The sequence below is a fragment of the Balaenoptera ricei genome, chromosome X, assembly GCF_028023285.1.
Source record: "Balaenoptera ricei isolate mBalRic1 chromosome X, mBalRic1.hap2, whole genome shotgun sequence".
Taxonomy (NCBI): Eukaryota; Metazoa; Chordata; class Mammalia; order Artiodactyla; family Balaenopteridae; genus Balaenoptera; species Balaenoptera ricei.
This window is the reverse complement of record NC_082660.1, coordinates 103,845,688-103,865,183: the sequence shown is the minus strand read 5'-3', so window position 1 is coordinate 103,865,183 and position 19,496 is coordinate 103,845,688. Positions and strand designations below refer to the sequence as shown.

Genomic DNA, 19,496 nt, shown 5'->3' with positions numbered 1-19,496 from the left:
TTCAGAGATATTGAAAACTGGAAAAAAAAGCATGTCTTAGAATTGATCAAATATGAAATTAAGTGGTAGAAACATGATTCTATCCAAGTGTGAATCCGAAGCCCCTGTCATTAACTACTAGACCATAATACTTAGATTGCTTTAACCATCTCATAGATATCTTTCATTCTAATCTCATTTACAGGGGAACAAAACTAAGATTTACAGCAGGGGAGGTGACTTGCTCATGGTCATACACACAGCTAGTAAGTGGATTAGCCAGGCAGGTAAGCCAACTCTCTGAGACCCAGACTAGACCTCTTTACAGTATATCACATTACTATTTAAGCTAGCCTGTCTTTTCCTGCAGGTGGAAGTATTGGAGGAAATACCAGAGTGTCATGTGTAGGGATAAGTATTAGGTGTTTCATGTAGGAGCTACATCTACTCAATTTCATCTAAATACTTATGTCAAACACATGTTCTGTATTAAAGATGGAAGTTTCCAGCAAAATGGACTTAATTGGCTTACTCAACATACTATTTACTTCATTTCTTGTAATTGCTGTTCATAGATCTTCAGTAAATAAATAGTAAAATAAAGACAATGTCCTGAGGATTCAACGGTTGTAAAAGATTGTTTAAAATACTACGTACGTGCTACTAATAAGTTTTATTTGTATCATTCTTTCTCAGTTTTGTCTAGTGCCCACTTAGAAGCTAAATAATATAAGGTAGGATGGGGGGTAATGGAAGAGGAGCAGGAAACGTTTTTGTGCAAGCAATTATCCAAAAGGCTGGAAACACTTGACTCATGAAGACATGTATGACATATGTGGCTTCTTCCTACATTTGATGTTGGTAAACAGGTTTTAAAATATATTAATCATCAATATAAGTAGATGCCAACAAAGACGCAGGAAGAAAGCCTATTCAAATGAAAATCTGTAAAACCACACAGTTTCTCTGCTATAACTTTGAAAGTGCTGATACTTACACTTCGACTCATGTTCATTGTATAATTTCTTTGCTTCATCTGTCTCCGTAAGTATTTACTCCTTTTTTTCTTTGCAGAAGTCCTGATATGAATCATAAATGGTGATACTTTAAAAAGCAATCATTTATTTTGAAAGATCCAAAGATCTGATTTGTCGATTATAATCAGATTTGAATTTACTTCAAGAATTACTTGGAATGATGTAGTGGTAATGAGATATATCAGTTATCACTCTATAATTGGAGTTTAAACGGCAAGCACTCCAAAACTAAGCACCTCATTTCCTCTGAAGCTATTTTCTGTGTTTAGAAAAGCTTTCATCAGGTAGACAGCCCAGCTAATGCAAAGATATACAGATTTTGCCACTCATTTCTTGTAAGCTACTTAGCGGAGGTTACAAAAAAGTTTTTATTTTGTTAAGCTTCACTATTTACATATTACTCTAGCCAAGGAAGACATCTGACTGTGGATATAATTACCAAATCAGGAAAAAGGAGCAAAAGCTGAAATTGTTATCAGGTATCTTGGGGGCATCAAAAATACAAATTCACACCTTGTTTACAATAATAAATCCTCTTTAGAACTGTAAAGAATCATACTGGTTTTTCAAAATTGAAAAAAGTCATTGTAAGTCCCCATAAATAAACAATATTCCGAATATGCTACCATATTTTATTCCAGATGCTTGCCTAGTTACCTGTCTTTTGTTCAGACCACATTGGGCTTCTACACTGGTGACTTATTTTTTTTTTTAAGGTAGAAATGCCTTAAAAATTAAGGCAGAAGTTTAGCATTTCTGGTTTGTCTTTGTCTTCTGGTGAAGCTAGCCTGAGCGGTGCATACGCCAACTCCAGGTCTTAAGGATATTATTAAACCTAACTGGTCAACATATATATATATATATTAGAATGGAAAGTTATGGAGTAGAAGAATTAATCTCTAAGGGATCAATTATCAAAGTATATTAATTTTCTGTACTTTATGTGTTCTTTAGTAAGAGTTCTACATTTGATAACTTTAACCAAGCAAGAATTACTTACTTGTGCTAAGGATACAAAAAAAAATTATAATAATAGAAGATAAAGGAGAAAAATCTGAACAGAATTGTTCATTATGTTTTAAAATGCACTTGTAAAATGACAGAATATGTCATTGGAAAACAGTAAGTGGAATTTCAGTGCCTTAGTGGAAGTGTTATACCACTTGACAAACAAAAATGGATGTGTAAAATGAAGCAAAACATGAAAATCCCTGATAAATGTAGAAATAATTGCTTATCATCAGTGTTAAACATATGTTAATTTCTTTATAGCAAACTGTATACTGCTAATATAAGTAGGGTGGGGCCTTTAGCATTAAAACGGTGCCTACATCAGACATTGTCTATATACACAATAACCCACATATACATTTTGGAAATAATTTTTTTAGCTGAAAACTGCAACTCTATGCAGTTAATATGAGCTAAAGTATTTGACTAGACATTTATAGGCAATGCAAAATGAAGGCAATCACTGAGAAATTTAAATTAAAAATAATGTTTTTACTCAATTACCTAGCCAATTACAATAAAAATGTCTTGAGGTTTTTAAAACTCAAACAATCTGCAATACTGTTAAATTTCTCTGGTTCTTTTGTTAGGGCGGACAGACCTAGCCTAACAGTTTTATAAGGCAATAGTGAATATACACAATATTCAAAATATATTTAGGTTAGGGTTGCAACTATGCATAAGCTAGACCTCTCCTATGTTCTGATTTGTGGAAAGCAGAAAAGTTCAGCTGCCCGAAGATACACCTATTATTTGTCTGCTGAGGGCTCCTTGAAGACTCTTTAGAAAGGAGGTAGAGGAGGGAAACAGAGGAATTCATTATCAGAGATTATATATTATCAATCTAGCATAGTTCATTGTTAGATTAGCTAGCCTAGCAGGTTGGAAAGTTCAAAGAGAATGGGACACTGCGTCAATATATTTTGATTGTGGGAAAGGCTCAGTAGGAAAGATTGAGTACATTGGAGCTCTTCCAGGGAAGCTGACCTAGATGGAACAACTTAATTAGGGTAATTGGGAAACTGGATGATAGCTAGAGGGCATCAGTAAGTTGAAAGAATATTGATGCCATGAATACATCACCTCTATTCTATTAATATCTTTGTCCCAGTTCAATTCTGTTTCAACAAATACATATTTAGCCATTAAAATATAGATATATAAAGCATGCCTTTACATTTCCACATCACTCAACACATTAATAGTTAAGTATTCATTATATTTTTACCTGTTAGATTCACACTCAATTGCTACTGCTGAGTATCTTTGATATCTCCCTGATTGGTCATGAGATCTCGCTGATTGACCATGAAATCTCCCTGATAGGACATTAGATCTCTTTGAACGGTCATGAGATCTCTCTGAGTGACCATGGGATCTCTTAGAGTGGTCACGCGATCTCTCTGACTGGCCATGAGATCTTTCTGTATAGCTATGAGATCTCTTTAATTGGCCACGAGATCTCTTTGATTGACCATGAGATCTCTCTGATCGGCCACGAGATCTTTCTGATGGACCATGAGATCTCTTTTCTTTGCCACGAGATCTTTCTGATCGACCATGAGATCTCTCTGATCGGCCACGAGATCTTTCTGATGGACCATGAGATCTCTTTTCTTTGCCATGAGATCTTTCTGATCGACCATGAGATCTCTCTGATCGGCCACGAGACCTTTTTGAGTGGCCTCGAGATCTCTCTGAATAGTGTGGATTTTCTTCTGATTGGCCTTGAGATCCTTCCGATTGATGTTGGTTCCTCTCTGATTGGCCTTGATTCATCACTGCTTGGGCTTTAGAATTTTCATTGCACTTCTCCTGCAAAGAACCGCAATTTTGAAAAACAAATGAAACATATACCCTATTGATTTCATTAACTCATAATGATATTTTGTTAAGACCATTTCTATGGGCAACTCTTTTTTTAGAATTCCACTGCCCCTACCTTTAAAGACTAAACAGTTTTCAGAACTAATATGTAGAAAGCTCTGATCTCTCATGGCATTGGCACAAAGAATATTATGCATATAAAACTTTAATAAAATGTTTTAAATATGGAAAATTAATTGCTTTGTGAATTTGAATATATTCCAAGGTCATACTCTACCTACCATTTTCTGGATCTATGTTTTACCTAAAGAAACAACCAATTCTGTGACTTTATAGTTGAGAGACAGAATATTTAATATTTTGTAGCACAAATCCTTAGAACCACAAGAAAGTGTTCAAAATCATACTATTTATTCTTCACCTGTTCAGGATCAGGTGAAAAAGAAACTATCAACTAACACCATATTGTAAATCAACTATACTTCAATTAAAAAAAACTTACAATAAATTATCTATCTCCTCTATATAAATTAATATTTAATTCTAGAGAGAAAGACAAATAAGTGAGGGGATAGGTAGCTATAAAGAAAGCAGAAGGTAGGCTTAATACTGTTAAAGTAAACTGGCCTGACAACAACTCAGTCTTTCTACCTTTTCACTTTTTAAATCAAAAGGTCAGTGGAGTGAATCAGTCAAATGGAAATAATGAAACCCTTGACAAATCTCTATGATGCTACATAAATGTAAGTGGACAAAGTCATATGGACCATGCTAAGAAAACAAGCTTTCCACTAGCAAATAGTGCCTGGCAAACAAAACATGCCCTAGCTCTGACATTGTGACTTTGTAGTATAACACTACCAGAAGCTGAATGCAACTATTAAAAGGCAGGGGAGGTATTGGCATAAAGAATATTATTCACATAAAACTTTAGTAAAGAGCTTCCCTGGTGGCGCAGTGGTTGGGAATCTGCCTGCCAATGCAGGGGACACGGGTTCGAGCCCTGGTCTGGGAAGATCCCACATGCGGCGGAGCGGTCGGGCCCGTGAGCCACGGCTGCTGAGCCTGCGCGTCTGGAGCCTGTGCTCCGCAACAGGAGAGGCCGCGATGGTGAGGGGCCTGCGCACCGCGATGAAGAGTGGCCCCCGCTCTCCGCAACTGGAGAAAGCCCTCGCACAGAGACGAGGACCCAACACAGCCAAAAATTAATTAATTAATTAGTTAATTAAAAAAAAAAAAACTTTAGTAAAATAAAAAATATGACAAATCTGCTGCTTTGTTAAAGCATAAAGCCATAGTCACACTCCAGATTTTCCACTGCAAAACATAAATAAGGAGATTGGGTGGAATGCACATGTACATTTCCTTTTCTAAGTCACTAGTGTTGGGAACACAGTGGGTCAGCAGGAAGGATTGAGACCTATCTCCTAAAGACCCATATGAACCCAAGTACCTTTCCAAAGGAACTTGTAGTCTTTTTACACATGTTTATATAAAAAATAATTTCATCAAATTGGATACCACAGATTTCTACCTTTAGAAAACAACAGAAATTATCAAAAACAGAAACTTTCCTTATAAACAACAGAAACTATCAAAAAGAGTTGTGTTGAATAAATACAATTGTGTTTTACTGATATTAGGATTAAATCTTGTGAAATACAAAACTAGCTTATTAGAATTTCAAAGCATGATTGAAAGCTGTAATTGTTATTCAATTTATTGGTAGAATAATTATGTTTAAATTGTAATACATTTCTTTATTGCAGAGTACTTTTTTCCAGTGAGTTCTGCTATAATGACAGTCTCAAATATCTGAAAAGTATCAGAAATAGAAAGATGCTTTCAATTTGAAAATACTATTTTACAATATTCTTAGTTCATTTATGCGTTTCATACTGTAATGTAAGCTCATGTCCTTCTTTCCAAACTTTATCAAAAACTTTCTCACCTTACAGATTAAATACCATCTCCTCCATCAGACTTTCACAAATCCCCTTAATCAGAATGAATTGCTGCATCCCCACAATATATAACTTATACCCTATTAGAACATGTATTGTAAACTGCCTGGCATTAAATTTCTTTCTTATCTTTTTTTCCCACCACCACATATAATATTTGAAGCAGGGCTGTTCTGGTACCTTGCATAGTGCCTAGAATAGACATTTAATTAATATTTGCTAAATCAATCCTCTAAATATTTGAATATGCAACATGTTCTCCTTCCCCCAAAATTTGCATTTATATAATTTGGCAAAAATGGTTTAAGCTCCCAGAACCAACATTTTTTACTAAATGACCACATAGCACTTTAAGAAGAATCACTTTATAGGGCAAGCTGAAACCATAGTATCAATGTTAACTTATGAATCTGGATATGAGCACCTCTCAAATTTCTGTCCAGTGACTGGCTCATCTATACAAGTTTAGAGGTGATGTATTTACCACCATAAAATGTACAGCTATAGTAAGTCCCATCTGTTGGTTCCAGAGTTTATGTCATACACTAATGTCATCTGACTTCTAGTTTTTACAATTCATTCACAAGTCTACTAAAACTGTTTTTATACTAAAACTTAAGATCAACAACTCTTATTATACGAGGACAAAAATGAGAATGATTATACAAGACAAATCATGAAACCAATCATCTCTTTTGGCATTTTATAAATTCAAAATTTCTAGCAGTGATTGAAAATAGCAAAAATAAATGTTTATTAAAACAGTTACAGGGGCTTCCCTGGTGGCGCAGTGGTTAAGAATCTGCCTGCCAATGCAGGGGACATGGGTTTGAGCCCTGGTCTGGGAAGATCCCACATGCTGCAGAGCAACTAAGCCCGTGCGCCACAACTACTGAGCCTGTGCTCTAGAGCCTGCAAGCCACAACTACTGAGCCCATGTGCCACAACTGCTGAAGCCCGCGCGCCTACAGCCCGTGCTCCACAACGAGAGAATCCACTGCAATGAGAAGCCCACTCACTGCAACAAAGAGTAGCCCCCGCTCACCATAACTAGAGAAAGCCCACGCGCAGCAACGAAGACCCCACACAGCCAAAAATAAATAAATAAAATAACTTAATAAAAAAAAACAGTTACAGAGGAAAAATCAATTAACAAATATTGAAGTTAAATTATGCTTCAGGCAGCATGGGGGAGTACTAAGAAACAATCCCCGCTCTTAACAGAATTTTAAATAATCCTTAATATTAAGAAATATATTAAATTTAGGACCTTTATATTGGTTAATTCTTGGTATTTATTTACCTGCTTCTTTAAAGGCTGCCTGTTTAAAGAGCTTTGTCCAGACCCGAATCCAAAAGGTTCTTGGTTTGGCTTTTTATCATTTCTTTCCTCAACGTTGTTTCTGAATCTTGAGTATCCTTTAAAAAAATAATTATTTTCTGTATTTTCAGTCAGTAAATTCAACATATCTTTCAGAAGTAATACCTGTGATCTCATTGTTTTCAAGCTATGCACTGGTATTTGCAAAACTTTTGATATTTCATTAATCTGATATCACCTGAGAGTCTCAGTGAACTCTAGAACAGTCTTTGCCATACTATTTCTGTTTGTATACCTTAATATAGTAGTCTTCTCTGTATACAGCACCTCAAATTTGGTTTCATATGCCACCAAAGTTGGACATATTATCTGAAATTCATTGAAAGAATACTCTAATAGAAAAAAGAGAGATGCAGAGAAACTGTCTGTTTTGTATTAATCATGTGAATATTTGCCTCAATCATCTGCTTTGATTTGGGTGTAAAGACAGCTTAAGGAATGATCAGAGAATATAGTTCTCCAAAGGCTCATGAAGATCAATTTTACGTTTAGTCAGAAACATGAGATTGGCCCCCTCACCATTCTTAGCAGCTTTGCCCCTATAATAACCACCATCCCTCCTTTTCTCAGAACCTGCTAAGCCACTGAAGGATTCAAACAAAGACTGTAAGGAACATGGGTAGGCAGCTGGAAGGGGCTCAGAGTACACACAATGTCAAGATGGTTCCAACCTGTTCACTAGACCATGGAGATCGTTAATTGTTGAAAAGACTTCTCTACTATGGCAATGCACAGCACGTTCACATTAAAATATGCACACTGCACTGACCAATGTGATTAGGGATACAAAGGGCTTTCTTCATGTTCTTCTGCACTCTCTTTGCCCTACAGCATTTATTTTTTCAAAATGTGGATGCCATGGTGCTCAGGCTATTAACCATACTCTTAACCCTTCTGTATTGCCTCCTTAAAGTGGAATTGGACCATCTAGACAGGCTTGGGAACAAGTACAAAACATTTCTCATTCTTATCCTGCTCTCTCTTAAGGAAGTAACTCATATAAATTTAAAAAAAATTTTTTCATTTGTCATGGCATAAATTTTTACCAATCCTGTATGCATACATTTCCAAGAAAGATAAAACTAGCAACACAATGCAACTTTAGAACACATTCCAAGTTTGTGAATTTGCTTCCCCAGTTACTCACAAATATTTCAGACTCTTTTTACCACGTGTGATTTTTTTGTATACTTTACCTCTCTGCTGGCGATGCTTATCAGCATCTGACTGCTGTATTGAAACTGAGGTACTTGTTTTATTGTTCTGTGTCTCATTCTTTCTTTCTTCAGTGTTTACACTGTCTATCTTTCTACACATTATAATGTCATCTGTATTAGAAAACACAGAAAAAAATAGAGACAATGGAAAAAGCTGAATTACAACAATGTGTCTCAAGAGAATAATCTATAGTCTTACCTCATCGTATTTCAGAATATTTAAAAAATCGGTAGCCCTGAAAAATAACACTATAATAATAATGAACTTGTAAAACCATAACAAAGATCAAACAATGCAGACATTTTAGGGTTAGTTTCCTGGAACAATGAAGAGAAAAATTCCTGTTAAACAGATTTATAGTAACTTCATTTATGCAAAAATAAAATACTCTCAGAATATAGTAGCTTAAGGGGGAAATCATTTAAATGATTTTACTAAATGTTATTTTAGTTTCAGAGAAACGTAGAGAAGTAGTGTCATCCTTATATGTAAGATGACACTTTTGTAAGACTATATGTAAGAGCTAGATAATTAGTTGCATTTATTTTCTTGAAAAGTAAGAAAGAAAACAAGGGCAATGGACATTCACATGAGATACCAAAGAGGTGAGGAACCAAGATTAGTGTAATAGTAGGAAGCAATCACACTTTACTTTGCAGTCAGGCATGTTCTTATGCACTCATGTGGAGAGCACTTACATGGCACGATTTGAAGGATGAGAGACAGGTACAACCTGCTCTAAAGTATCTCTCCTAACCTCTGGGATGGAAAGGTCTAAAGGTTGGATGTTCTATCAGTGGATCAAAGCTTATTAGGTCAAGGTATCTTTAGAAATTAGCACAAGTTAGGCATTTGGAAGGACCCAGAGAAACTAGAAGAAAGAGGGGGAGCTGAGAAGGGTGCAAAGAGGTAACGGATACCAAAGATTAACCACTCCTTTATTATTTTGCTTAGTACCAGTCCTATCTCAGGTCTCCAAAAACCTGATTCTGATTTTCTTTGAAATAGCTGACACCTCCAAAGGTAAAAATCAGGGTAAAGCCCAATAATCAACTGAGTATCATTTCTTGACAATCCTATTTTAAGCCTTTGTTCTGTCTGCCTCTCAGCAGCCATTGGCTGTAATATTTCCTGCAGACATAGTCTTTAATTTTCTGTTCCTTGTATTCTTTTTTTTTAAATTTATTTATTTTTTATTTATTTGTTTTTGGCCAAGTTGGGTCTTCGTTGATGCGCATGGGCTTTCTCTAGTTGCAGCGAGCGGGGTCTACTCTTCATTGCGGTGCTCGGGCTTCTCATTGCGGTGGCTTCTCTTGTTGCAGAGCAAGGGCTTTAGGCACACGGGCTTCAGTAGTTGTGGCACGTGGGCTCAACAGTTGTGGCTCGAGGGCTCTAGAGCGCAGGCTCAGTAGTTGTGGCGCACGGGCTTAGTTGCTCCATGGCATGTGGGATCTTCCCAGAGCAGGGATCGAACCCATGTCCCCTGCATTGGCAGGCGGATTCTTAACCCCTGTGCCACCAGGGAAGTCCCTGTTCCTTGTATTCTTTATGCATTCCCTTTTCTTTTTAATTTTTCCTCTGTTGTTTCTCCTGTATTCTACATTTAAAATCTGTACAAATCTCTGTATAGACTTTTTTCTCATTACAGTACAGTCGACCCTTTAACAACATGAGGGTTAGGGGTGCTGACCCTCCCTGCAGTTGAAAATCTGCATATAACTTATAGCCGTCCCTCCCTATACATGGTTCTTCTGTATCCATGGTTCCTTCATATCTGCGGTTCCGCATCTGTGGATTCAATCAACCAGAGATGGTGTAGACTATAGTATTTACCATGAAAACAAATCCAGGTATAAGTTGTGAACAAAGAATGTTGCCTGCCATATCAGTAAACAAAGGATGTTGCTGCCAACAAGCCGTCAGCTACTGCAGCCCCCCTGTGCACCCTGAGGGGATCCAGGATAGAAAACAAACCCAGATACTGGCCCTAGATAGTTAAGGTGCATATCAAAGGAATGAGCCCAGACTCTTGGATCTTCCCATATATAGAAAAGCACTAAATTCATTAACTGCAGATGGCTGGTTTTCTTTAATTAACTTTATTATCTTTTGATTAATTTAATTATCTTAATTAGATAATTTAATTAATTATCTTCTGAGGTTCCAACTGCCCGGTTTTTCCATATATCCAGGCTCCTCCCTTACCTCTTTGTTACCGAGTCCAAGCTCGTTCTGCTTCCCACACAACAGGCCAATAAATCGGGAGACAAGGTGCTGAGGCAAGGAATAGCGACTTTATTCGGAAAGCCGGCAGACCAAGAAGATGGCGGACTAGTGTCCCCAAAAAACCATCTTATCTGGATCTGAATGCCAGTTTCTTTTACAGAACAGAGAGGGAGAGGAGGTGAGGAAGTAAAGTAAAAAAGCCATTTATCTTGCAAAATAGGAGGGGATGTGTTAATTTCTTCTTTTCTGCAGCCATTCACAGGTGGGCAGGGTCAGAATGTCTCTCTGTTGAACAAAGGGCTTTTAGTTTAACAGTCAGGCAGAGGGGCAGGGTTCCCTATGGCAGGCCATTATGTATGCTTACAGCTATAGACAGTGATTATAATAACAAAAGCAACGAAAAGCAAAGGTTAAAGTATAAGGAACAGATTCAACATGGAGTCAGAATTGGCTCTTCCCTGTTACATCTTCAGAGCAGTCCCTCAGAGCTATCTGAGAGGCTGTCTTCTGGGCTTAATTCCTCAGAAAGTCTGCCAAATTAAACATAATTCTCAACTTTTAGGTTGTGCGTTTTTTTTTCAGTCAACAAAGTAGATTCGCATAGTTCAAACCTGTGCTGTTCAAGGGTCAACTGTATAAGGGAGTGCACTATCAGAACATTTTACAGGACACCACAGGAAGATTTTTGAATCTCCAACCCTTCTCCCTCATCAGCCCTGAAACAATCAGTACCCAGCCTACAGAGACCCAATGAGATAGGTGATTTCCCATATAGGAAAGCAAAACTTCCAGAGAGGAGAAAATGAAGCACTGGTATCTTTCACAATGAAGTAAGTGCTTTCACATGAGGGAGTGCTCTGCCTTGTGGCACTCAAATACAATTTGCAGTGCCTTTAAACTTTTCCTGTCCTCAGAGTGACCAAAAATAACATCAAGTTCTGTCTTAGAATTGCATAAGGATTAAACAAAATAGAAAATTTCTCAAGGCTCATGCCGACCTACAGCTACAGTTGAGAAATATTTATCCAATGCTTTATGACAGGGATGGCTCAATGGGTAAACCATGTGGATTAATAATAACACTTTTAAGGGAGTTCACTGGTGGCCTATTGGTTAGGATTCCGGGCTTTCACTGCCTTGGCCCATGTTCATCCCTGGTTGGGGAACTGAGATCCCACAAGCTGCACAGTATGGCCAAAAAATTAAAGAAAAAAAATAACACCTTTAAATTGAATAATACTTTAAAGTTTACAGAGCATTTCCACATAAAAGCTCTTAGCACAGTACCTGGCATATATGAGACACTCAATAAATAAGATAATAAATTGAACAAACAATTATTAAGTGTCTGATATATACTGTGCCCCCACACTTAAAGGTCAGCAGAGATTAGCCTCACTTTTAAAGAAGAAAACAGGAATTTCCTGGTGGTCCAGTGGTTAGGACTCTGCACTCTCACTGCCGAGGGCTCGGGTTCAGTCCCTGGTAGGGGAACCAAAATCCCACAAACCATGTGGCGTGGCCAAAAAGAAGAAGAAAACAGACTCAGGAAGATTGCATGACTTACTTGAGGGCAGAAAATTATTCTGTTAACAAGCTAGAACAGATTCTAGTCCAAGACCCTTGCCACTACATTACACTTCCTCCTTTGAAAGCTCAGCTATTCCCCAGAATTAAAACAGCAGCACTGAGGCTAGTGACCATTCATTTGAATGTGGTATTCCTACTAAAATAGCATTTTCCTTTCAATTCTATTTGAAATTAATTGCACAAAGTCAAGTTTAGCATTCAATTAATGTAATAGCAACCTCTAATCCAGTATTCAAGCACCCATTTTGCCCTGTCCCCCTGATTCCTATGGCATGGCTTTAAATCCTGTCTGTGGCCTTATTTGCCCAAAAGGACTTCAGCCATTTGAGCTTTGAATCAAACCACCCTGCAACTCACATAATTCTTTTAAACTCATGAGTGAAGTATATAAAATGGCTCTGGAAATACCTAGAGTCCTCTTCCCCTAAATTCAAATCCTTCTCCATTAGTTTAGCTTACACATAACATTATAAAGACTTCAGTTTTAAGGTCATCCTGAGAGTGCTACATTAATCCCACAGGATTTTTTGAATCCTTTCCTTTTGAATATATTACTGTATGGAAGCATTTTCCCGTCTCAGTTTGACTCAATCCAAATGTCACATAACTCCCTAGTAATATGAATGAACAAACGTCAGAGAAAGAGTAGCGAATAGCAGTAGTATTACAGAAAGCAAAACATTGTACATTTCATACAAGATGGGATTTTTATAAAAATGTCATTCGCAAATAGGCTTTACAGAGATTGTCAAAGTTCAACAAATGTGTATAAGTTTCATATCTGCTACCTGGCCAACAGCATCAAGATATTTTGACTCATGGTAACTGTTTTAGAAGAGAGAAGGTAGAAATATGCTCCGGTATCCATCCAAATCTACAATAAGGAGACTCTCTGAGTCAATAATACATTATTTTCCCACTTATTTAGCCATACCTTAAGGCCATTCATTGACCTAGACTACAAAGGATTTTGTTATGGTGTTGACATTTAAATTTTCTTAAAAATGGTCACTGCTTTCACCTAATTTAGACTCATAAGTGATAGTACTGGCTTCTCTTTAAAATATAAGCAGCCCTGTAATATGGGTTCCGGTTTAATGACTACACCCACAGCTGCTATATAAAATTCATTTAACTAATAAGAAATTCAATTTTCTCTTTGTTATTTTTCCATTTTTGTTATACTTATCCCACAATTGAATTTCACATCAATTGTGCAAAAGGGTCACTTGTACAAGGGAAGATAAGCACACCAAAGTAGGGTACAGGAAAACAAGCTACACAATAGACAGCAGAAATTTGTCCTGACAGTCTGTAACACAGGTAAATGAAACTCTGTTTAAAAGATGAAAAGGGGACTTCCCTGGTGGTGCAGTGGTTAAGAATCCGCCTGCCAATGCAGGGGACACGGGTTCGAGCCCTGGTCCGGGAAGATCCCACATGCTGTGGAGCAACTAAGCCCGTGAGCCACAACTACTGAGCCCACATGCCACAACAGCTGAAGCCCGTGCACCTAGAGCCCGAGCTCTGCAAAGAGAAGCCACCGCAATGAGAAGCCCGTGCACTGCAACAAAGAGTAGCCCCTGCTCGCCGCAAATAGAGAAAGCCCGCGCGCAGCAACAAAGACCCAATGCAGCCAAAAATAAATTAAATTAAATTAAAAAAAAAAAAAGAAATTGCTGTTTCCAGCTATTGAGTCAGAACATTGGCTCCATCTTTAAAAAAAAAAAAAAAAAAAAGATGAAAAGGATGTCACTGGTATATCCTAACCTTGAAAATAATCATCCACACACTAACTACTGTATTTTTGCCTTAGTCTCCTGTAGATAGAAGTGGTGAACAGGGAGGTGCAGTTCTCATTAAGTTCCTGCTGTTGCCAGTTCCAATTCTGGTATTATTTTTGCCTTTTATTTCTAAAAAAAACCCACTATAATACCTTTTGGGAATGTTTGTTAGGGACAAAAATGAAAATAAATTTGTAGAGCCTTTTCCTATTTTATTACAATGGAAGCAATATCCTTGCATTCAATGTAAATAATATAATATTTTATATAATATATAAGTGTATAAATAATATCAAATTACATATGTAATATACAAATAATATAAAATTGCTTTTCTAATGCATATGTGCAGTTATCCAAAGACAAAGATATATATATTGTTAAAAGTAATCTTTTCAGGGCTTCCCTGGTGGCTCAGTGGTTGAGAGTCTGCCTACTAGTGCGGGGGACACGGGTTCGAGCCCTGGTCTGGGAGGATCCCACATGCCGCGGAGCAACTGGGCCCGTGAGCCCCTGTGAGCCACAACTACTGAGCCTGCGCGTCTGGAGCCTGTGCTCCGCAACAAGAGAGGCCGCGACAGTGAGAGGCCCGCGCACCGCGATGAAGAGTGGCCCCCACTCGCCGCAACTGGAGAAAGCCCTCGCACAGAAACGAAGACCCAACACAGCCAAAAATAAATAATAAATTAATTAATTAATTAAAAAAAAAAAAGTAATCTTTTCACTTTAATGAAAACTTTAATGGAAATTTATTGGAAAAGTATAGATTTCTCACCAACTTATAGAAACAACATGTATTTGCTCTTTATGATGTATTTTTCTTGGCTTCAAACTGGAAGAGCCTTAAATGACTAATCAAAAGTTTTGCCTGTTCCCACTGAAAAGATCAAAACCTGGACTCATTTGTTTGAAATGGTATAAATATGGTTATGGAGAACCAATGTTTAAGAGCATGAACCAGTGACCTCTTAAGATTTTTTTACAACCCTAAAATTATGAAATTTTACTATCATATGCAGCCTCCAACTAACTTACCATATTCAATTCGACATCTTTCCTCGGCCTTCCAACCATGATTTGAGCCTATCTTTTCCAAATTACATTCTCCAGTATCCTCCTAGCTCTAATCATCTACTGTAATGACAGTGCCTCCTAAATCTGTTGAATCTGCTATTGTCCAAGTTAAACCAAACAAACACCTCCCTCAGTCTCCCAAAGCTTGACATTATCTACTGTTTAAACCCCATCCCACAACCAAATGATTTTCAACCTCTCTCAAGTCGGCTACATCTCTAAAGTTTGATATCCAAATCCAGAGAGAGAGAGTAGGTAACTACTCCAGCTACCCAAAAGTGAGGCTAGGCTGTAGGTCCACTTTCTGAAGGACATATAGCAAACATTTACTCAACTTTTTCCACATGTTTGTGCACATTACCTGTAGTATCTCATTTAATCCTCAACAACTCTATGATGCAGATACTACTCAACTGAGGAAACTCAGGCTCCAAGAGATAAAGAAACTTGCACAAGGTCAAACAACCACTAAATCTGGGGGACCAGGCTGCTCTGCAAATGTGACCCCTAATTCTCTGAATTTTGAGAGAAACTCATTGCTTTGGCTATTTATCAGCTTATATTTTTACCTCTATAAGCATCTGTTAAACACCAATCAATGAAATCAACACAAAGGAAAGTGCAGAAACCATTTGGGTTTACCTAAGTGCTATAAATTGCCCTCAGTTCTGGGACTTTCCCCCCACTCAGAGTCCCTGTGACAGGGCCGGGCCTAGAATAAGGCAAGTGAAGCACTTACCTCAGGCATAAAATTTAAGGAGGCTCCAAAAAACTCAGTATGCAAGGTAAAAGTAATATTTAACACAATATTTTCAAAAATGAAAATCAATGCAAGAACAATCCCTGATGAACAAAATATCAACAACAAAAAAAGACCAGATCAGACCCTGTACTTGAACAACTTTGCCTTACTTGCCTCACTCCAATTCCTTTATTTACAAAAGAAAAAAACTGTTTACCAAAATAGGTGACCTGCCAGAGGGTTGTACCTTGGTTTTTAAAAATATTTTACTAAAATATTATTTATCTTGGGGGGTAGGGTAAATTGGGAGATTGGGATTGACATATACACACTACTATATATGAGTTAGATAACTAATAAGAACCTACTGTATAGCACAGGGAACTCTACTCAGTATACTGTAATGACCTATATGGGAATAGAATCTAAAAAAGAGTGAATATATGTATATGTATAACTGATTCACTTTGCTGTTCAACAGAAACTAACACAACATTGTAAATCAACTATACTCCAATAAACATTAATTTTAAAAATATTATTTATCTTGATCACTGAAATTTTGGTGCCTCTTTAAATTCTGCACCCTTGGCAAGTGCCTCACTTGCCTGACCATAGTCCCAGCCCTCCCCAGTGACCAAATACTATTTTTAAAAAGTCATTTTAATGCCACAAAATGTTTAGGAACTCATGTTGGAGCTGGGGGTGGGGAGCAAGCAGTAGTGTGGAATCCACAAGGTCTATGTCTTAGAAGAGTAAAGCCTGTTGATACCGATCATGAAATAGATTGTTAGAAACATGTGAAAGCAGAAAAAAAGAAAAACAAGAAAATTTCTTAGGTACTATTCATGGCCATTCCCCCTCAGAAGCAAAGGGGGAGGGTAGGAAACTTCCTCAACCTCATAAAAGGCATCTATGAAAAACCCACAGCTAAAATGATGATTAATGGTAAAAGACTGAAAGCTTTGCCTCTGAGATCAGAAACAAGTTTCCCCTAAGATCAGAAACAAGTTAAGGACATTTGCTCTCACCACATCTATTTAACATTTCATTGGAAATTGTAGCCAGGACAATTAGTCAAGAAAAAGAAATAAAAGGCAACCAGATCTGAAATAAAGAAGTAAAACTATCCCTATTCTCAGATGCCATGATCACGTATAGAGAAAATCCTAAGGATACACACATACACACACACATATTAGAGCTAATAAACAAGTTCAGCAAGGTTGCAGAATACAAGATCCATACACAAAAATAAATTCTATTTCTATACCCTAGCAATGAACTACCCAAAAATGGTTAAGAAAGCAATCCCACCAAGAAGACCATTTAATAGGAGAAAGAATAGTCTTTTTAACAAATGAGCTGGATATTCACATGCAAAAGAATTTAAAATAAGTTCGATCCTACCTCATTCTATCTGCAAAAATTTAACTCAAAATGAATCAAAGATGTGAATATAAAAGTGCAAACTAGAAAACTCTTAGATGGAAACACAGGAGTAAATCTTCATCATTTCTTAGATATGATACCAAAGCATGAAAAACAGAAGAAAAAAATAAATTGTACTTCATCAAAATTAAAAACTTTTGTGCTTCAAAGGACACTCAAGAAAGTGAAAAAACAACCACAAAATAGGAGAAAATACTTGTAAATCATGTATCTGAGAAGGTTCTAGTATCCACAACATATAAAGAACTCAACAATAAAAAGGCAATCCACTTTCATTTCAAAAGTCCACCCTCCCTGCTTTGCTCTCTCACCCTCCTTATTTCTATGGTTCATTCTGCCTGCTCCCTACCACTTCTGAGGTTTTCCTGGCTGCAATGCTCTGCTCATTTCTGAGGTCTGCCCTCCCCGTTTCCTCTTCCACTCTCTTTCCTAAAGTCCACTCTCCCTGCTCCTTGCTCTCCCCACTTTTTTTTCTCCCCACTTCTAATGATTGCCCTTACTGCTGCTCCCTGTCTCATATTTTAGGTCTGAACCCCTGTCCTTGCTCCTCATTTCTGAAGTCTGTCCTTCATCTCTTTCCTCATTTATAAGATCAGCCCTCCCTGCTCCGTGCCCTTCCATTTCTAAGTTCCGCTGTCCCTGCTCTGCTCTCCCACCCTCATCTCTAAGGTGAAACCTCTTCCTACTGCTCTTCCCATTTTCAAGTTCGGCCCTCCCTTGCTCCTCCCCTCCATATCAAGTCGGCCCTCACTGCCCTGCTCCTCCCCCTCTCATTTCTAAAGTCACTGATGCTGTGCTGCTCCTCCCCCCCGCCCCCCCCCGTCCCGCCCCCCCCCATGGCTAAGGTTTTCTCCTCCTCTGCTTGGTGCTGCCCCACCCCCCCACCCCCCCCACCCCCCCCACCCCCGCACCCCACCCCACCCCCGCCCCCACTTCCACACCCTGCCATGGCTAAGGTTTTCTCCTCCTCTGCTCGGTGCTGCCCCACCCCCGCACCCCACCCCACCCCCCCCACCCCCGCACCCCACCCCACCCCACCCCCGCCCCCACTTCCGCACCCTGCCATGGCTAAGGTTTTCTCCTCCTCTGCTGGGTGCTGCCCTACCCCCACCCACCGCCAACCCTGCCTCATTTAAGCAGTCCGTCCTCTCTCCCTCCCTCCCGCTGCCCATTTTTAAGTGGATGAGAGCGAGTAGAGGTCTGAGGTGAGACACTAGAGGGCACCAGCAGAAGGGAAAGGCGGTCTATGCTGAATCGGCACCAGTCAACAAGCAGGCAACCAAATAAACCATGCCTTTGCCCAGTCTGGCTGCTCAACTGCCACTCCTCACAAATTAGCCTTAGCCTTGCTCCTCCAACCCCTGGAATCCAGTCCTTTGTGACACCCAGCAAAGAGCGAGGGACTGTGAAAGGGCGGGTAACTTGCTATCATTCCGTAAGAGGGTAAAATATACGGACACAGCCGGCTTTTTATTTCCCACACCTGACCCCTTCCCGCAATCTCTACTCCGCGATTTCTGTCAGCTTTGGCCAGTTTCCCACCTAAGAGGTCAGGGCTGACCTGACGCGGAAAATGGGAACAGAGAGGAGAGGCAGGGGCCAGCAGGCTGGGCCGGTGCTTTATCTACATGGGGGTGGGTGCTGGCACAGAGGGGAAGCCTCCTCACCCAGGGGGTGTGCCTCACAGCGCCGCTTCCAGCCTGCCCTTCTCCAGTCAGCCCCGACTAGTGGGGGCTGGGATCTGGGATCTACATACCTAGGGACATGTCTAGAAAGTCCATCCCTCCTCTATTTTTGGTGTCTGTAAGCACCTTTCCACGAAATATTAGTTCGGAAACCGAAGCCATCTCCTCAGCGAGACGGCACCACACTGTGATCTACTGTGGCGCCCCCTCACAGTTTCCTAAGGCAGGCGAAACTCGTCAGCCAATCACAGTCCTTTGCTTCGCTGTTGCTAAGGCCCAGGGGGTAGAGCTTGGAATCTACCCTCCCAGGTGTCCAATCAGGAACCTGGCTCACCAGAAAAAAAAAAAGAAGACCTGCCCATTTCTTTCCCGCGCTTTCTAAAAACTGTCTCTCCTCCTGTGCATCGACCGCTCAGTCAGACACTTTTTTTTTTTTCTGTGATGGCTTGATCCTTGCTTTTCATAGCTCTTAGAAGAACCCCATTTCTCCTCTTTGAGGTTGGCATTCCTCGCGAATAAAACCTTA

The 19,496-nt window shown here is 39.0% G+C and overlaps 1 protein-coding gene across 1 annotated transcript; it reads right to left on the bottom strand.

The window, feature by feature from the left end:
* Window positions 1–3,251: 3,251 nt before the first annotated feature.
* Window positions 3,252–19,132, bottom strand: LUZP4 (leucine zipper protein 4). The gene is given in 6 exon segments (XM_059910459.1): window positions 3,252–3,350; window positions 3,353–3,523; window positions 3,525–3,842; window positions 7,122–7,237; window positions 8,396–8,527; window positions 19,042–19,132. Coding segments are annotated over 6 exon segments (927 nt in total).
* Between the last annotated feature and the right edge of the window lie 364 nt (window positions 19,133–19,496).